We start from the raw sequence: 4,136 nt of genomic DNA, 5'->3' as shown, positions 1-4,136 counted from the left end.
GCACAGTAATGCGTGGCCTGATTATAAAAGTTGCTGTTCGGGCATCTGTCGCTTGCTTGGATAACGCACTATTCTTTTTGTTCAATAAATTCCTTTGCATGTACTTCCCATTGGAATAGAATGAGTTCCTAAGAGTAGGATACTGGATTAGCGGGCAAAATGAATGATCATTGACAAGGAGATATAGGCAGGACAAATGTGTTCTGCTGTATGCAATGTTTATTTTCATTTATTTTTACAGTCTTCACAAAATACATTTAAATTTTGCCGCCGGTGCTAGCAGTGCCACTAACAAAAAGGCTTGAATTCTTGAAGGGGTTTTCCGCGCAACTTTGTTACACGGAGCGGGCGTTGTGTCGAAATTCTTGCTCTATTTCTAAACAACAACTATGAAGTTTTTCTGCTGATGCAGCGTTTGTGCATGTTAATGTATAATGATCCAAAATTGCAACGGATCATTTTCTACGCATCGGTTATCGCTTTCTTGACCATCCTGATCAAGTCTTTCATAGTTTATTTATTTATTTATTTGCATATACTACAGCCCCTACAGGGGCCACCGCAAGAGTGGACCTAAAAGTACAAAACCTCGCAGATGCACTCAAGTCTGTAAGACATGGATGCAAAAATTAACACAACATAGTTGAAAACATAGGGAACACTACACAAATTGGAAGCGTGGGAAAGTGAATAACGAGATTATGAATTAGTTAAGGCATGCACAAATCTGTCTATTGGAAGGGAACACACCGGACCGGGCAATGCTTTCCAATGGTTAACGGTACGCGGAAAGAAACTGTAATGTCTGTATTATTAATATATGATTAATGGCTCTGGCCTTGTAAGGAGACCGCACAAAACAACCACAGTCAAGAATTGGACGCATTAAGGATTTATAAATTATTAACCTGGTTTTCTTTTGAGCCTTGATTAAAGTTCATCTAAGATATCCTAATATTTTTAGGCTGGATTCTAAAGGAAGTCGACGTGCTCGGACCATGATAATTTGTAGGTAAAAGTAATTTCTAGATACTTGTACTCGCATACCTCTTCAATATGTATATTATGAAAAGAGTAATAAAAAGACGATGAAGAGGAACAGTTTTGCGGAAATTAATTCCATCTACTAACTTTCACACCACCTATGGAAGCTAGAAAAGGATTCATTAAAGTGAGAATGATCATCTGAAGAGGGAATGATGTTATCCAAAACACAATCATCAACATGCATGCGCATGTTCGAGGTGATTTAAAAGATAGGTCAATAATATAGAACAGAAATAATAAACGTCCTAATACCGAGCCTTGTAGCACGCCAGATGTTACAGGGGCGACGACTGACAATTTTCTGGAGCTTGAATTAACTTTGCAGCCTCGGAGCTCAGAGCACCGTTCTTGCTGGCTTGACGACCTTAATATCAACTTATGTGACTACCTATCAGCGTTGTACGCTTTCTGGTCTGCAAGGTACGACCGGGGCACTTACTAGAGTAGATCTAGTTAATACTAGACGAGTCTGTTTCTTGTTAGACATATAGCTGTCGAAGCTCCCAGCTGTTCATTTGGGTCATATACTATTTTACGATGGCTGGATGATCACTACTTCGTAGCCAGCAGACTCACAATACGTACATGTCTGGCACTCCATCTGTCGGAATTGCTTCTGCACAGCGCAAATGCTTTGTCGCCATATCTACGAAACCAATATGGATAATTTTATTATTTCTTTTGATTGGGCATACTTAAGAAATGAATATTTGTTGGGCAAAGTGTCTGAAAAGAAATCGATAGAAGTGTAAAATTTTTAGTTAGTTTGCACACGGTTGGCAGCTAAACCAACAAGGAAGGGTCTGGGCTGCATGAACACGGAAATACTTTCGCAATTTCTTAGAGAGGTAGTTTGTGGAAGCGTAGCAAGAGAAGTCATAGAAACCAAGAACTTCAGTTAGAATACAGGCCTGCAAGAAATAGGGTTGTCGCTCTTCTGCGTGACGCCAAACGCTGTCGCCTTTTTATTAACTGCAGCAATCTTCAATTAATGTAGCTTTGCGTGGTCAATGGTAAATCATGTCAGAAGGATTAGTAATAGTAAACGCTACATTTTAGACTCTTTTCATCAGCTTCTGTAGCAGTGGTTGATGCTTTCGAGAGGCACTTTGTAAAAGTGTCAGAAGTGCTGTTTCGACATCCACAAACACCGAGTAGTTAATGCGATTCATAAGTACGTTGGGTTTTCTTCCTAGAATTTCGAGGCGTGAACTGGACAGTGTTCACAGTTGTCGTATGAACAAGCCCCTTGAAAACATTCAATATCATCACAAACCCTCTGAAGGAATTTTAGCGCCCTGTGAGATATCACCGTTTGCGTACAAAGTGGTTTTCTGAAGGATGACAAAATTCCAGAACGCCTATAACCTGCAATCGTTTCACCGCCACGTAAAGGAAGAATGGTAACATCCAAAATCACCGGGCAATCTCTATTTTACCTGTAGAGGTGTTCCAGGTGACTTAAGAAATACACGTTTCAGTCCAAGCAGATGTCCCCCCACTTAAAAATTTTTATTTCCACTTTTTCATGGATCTCAAGTGAGGATTGCTTAGGTGGTTTAGTAAACTTCGCAATTTTCACATAGTGCCTTGAGTTGATGCTTTACAACTTTTCCGGTTCTGTTTCTGGGCAGACGATCCACGAATACAACCCCGCCGTGAAGGTGCTTGAATGCATCAGTGTTGTCTGAAAAATCAATAAAAAATAATAAAATACAACCATCTGAAAACAGCCCTTCTTTTAGTCTTTTAATTTCCCAAAATAATATTTTCGAAGACGAAGCACACACAAATAACACAAGTAGTTTTTAACCTCGATAAATATTAAACCCTTTCTAGGGCAGCGGGACATATGTGACCCACTTCCTTCAAGAATTGGCGAACGGAAAACGCGGTTACCGCACTCATTTTCAAGTCTGCGCAAAATATTCGAATAGGCAAGAAAACATGCATAGTAGACATCGGAACAGAGTTTCATAGTTGCGATGAATAAGAGGAAGCCCACCTGCGACTTTTGCTTTCAGCTGAGCGGCGAGCTCAGGCGACGCTGCCGACTTGTCTCGAAGAACGACGAAAGCGGTAGGCGCGTCCCCGTACCGTGTGTCAGGGAGCCCCACCACGGCGACATCGGCCACGCTGGCGTGTGTTTGTAATAACGACTCAAGTTCGGTGGTGGAAACTTGCTGGTCGAGGCATTTCATGATATCCTTGACGCGATCCACGAAGTACACACGGCCCTGTACGTCGTAGTACATGACATCTCCTGCGTATGAAAGAGAAAATGATTGCTGCTTTGCTTATACATAAAAAAATGTCATCCTCTATGATAGAACCACCTACAATATGTATGCTGACATTTGCGGTTGGTAGCCTTTAACTTTGTCTCGTAGTAGGTATGCGATAAGCAGTTTCTTTTGTCTGACTTGTTTGCATTAATTCTGTAATGTAAACACCAGGAGTCAATTCATGTTGTCACAATAACAGACTAAAGTCCGCAAACCCCTTTAGAGAACCCGTTTTCAGATTCCTTAATTTGTTGATTAAGACAGTGTTACACTGAAATCCATTTTCCCCTAGCGTCTGGTACATCCTACCGACTCCTGTTATGTCAACGCCCTCATGATAGACCTTCCTTCAAGTATCGCTATATATTACGAGTTTTGCTCAAGTTCTTTATCACCTGATTTGCTGCGGGCATCTTAGTGATGAAAATTGTTTACAGATGTTGAAGTCCACAAACTGGGCACAGTGGACAACTGGTTGTGCAGTGTGGAGGAAATAATTTACAATCTTCCCCTGCTTTATTTTTATGCCTCTTTTTATTTCCTCCCGTGTGCGTTTAGATGATTTTCTGGTGGTGTTGGTAAAGGGATTTAGCAAGACACCCAGGTGTACCCGCGGCTTTCAAGCACCTGTGTCAAGCGAAGAAGTCATTGGGTGGTTGGTGACCAAAACTTAAAACTCACTCAAATTGGATGCAGTATACAGCCCATGGTGAGGTGCATCGCAGCGCTCTCTGAACAGCAGGCGACCGATCCTGACCACTGACTGAATGGACCTCACCATTGGCTGCGTATCGCAGCCAATGC

At 41.6% G+C, this 4,136-nt stretch overlaps 1 protein-coding gene across 1 annotated transcript in view; it reads right to left on the bottom strand.

The window, feature by feature from the left end:
• Positions 1–2,606: 2,606 nt before the first annotated feature.
• Positions 2,607–4,136, bottom strand: part of LOC149359291 (luciferin 4-monooxygenase-like) — a 38,844-nt gene continuing 37,314 nt past the window's right edge. The window contains exons 8-9 of the mRNA XM_089569010.1: positions 3,053–3,310; positions 2,607–2,734 (exon numbers count right to left, since the gene is read on the bottom strand). Of these exons, the coding sequence (XP_089425136.1) occupies positions 2,607–2,734; positions 3,053–3,310 (386 nt within the window). The remainder of the gene's footprint in view (positions 2,735–3,052; positions 3,311–4,136) is intronic.

This window comes from Amblyomma mixtum, chromosome 2 (genome assembly GCF_055824585.1).
Source record: "Amblyomma mixtum isolate Tamu chromosome 2, ASM5582458v1, whole genome shotgun sequence".
In the NCBI taxonomy this organism is placed as follows: Eukaryota; Metazoa; Arthropoda; class Arachnida; order Ixodida; family Ixodidae; genus Amblyomma; species Amblyomma mixtum.
The sequence above is the reverse complement of the archived record's forward strand: the minus strand, read 5'-3'. Positions and strand labels throughout refer to the sequence as shown.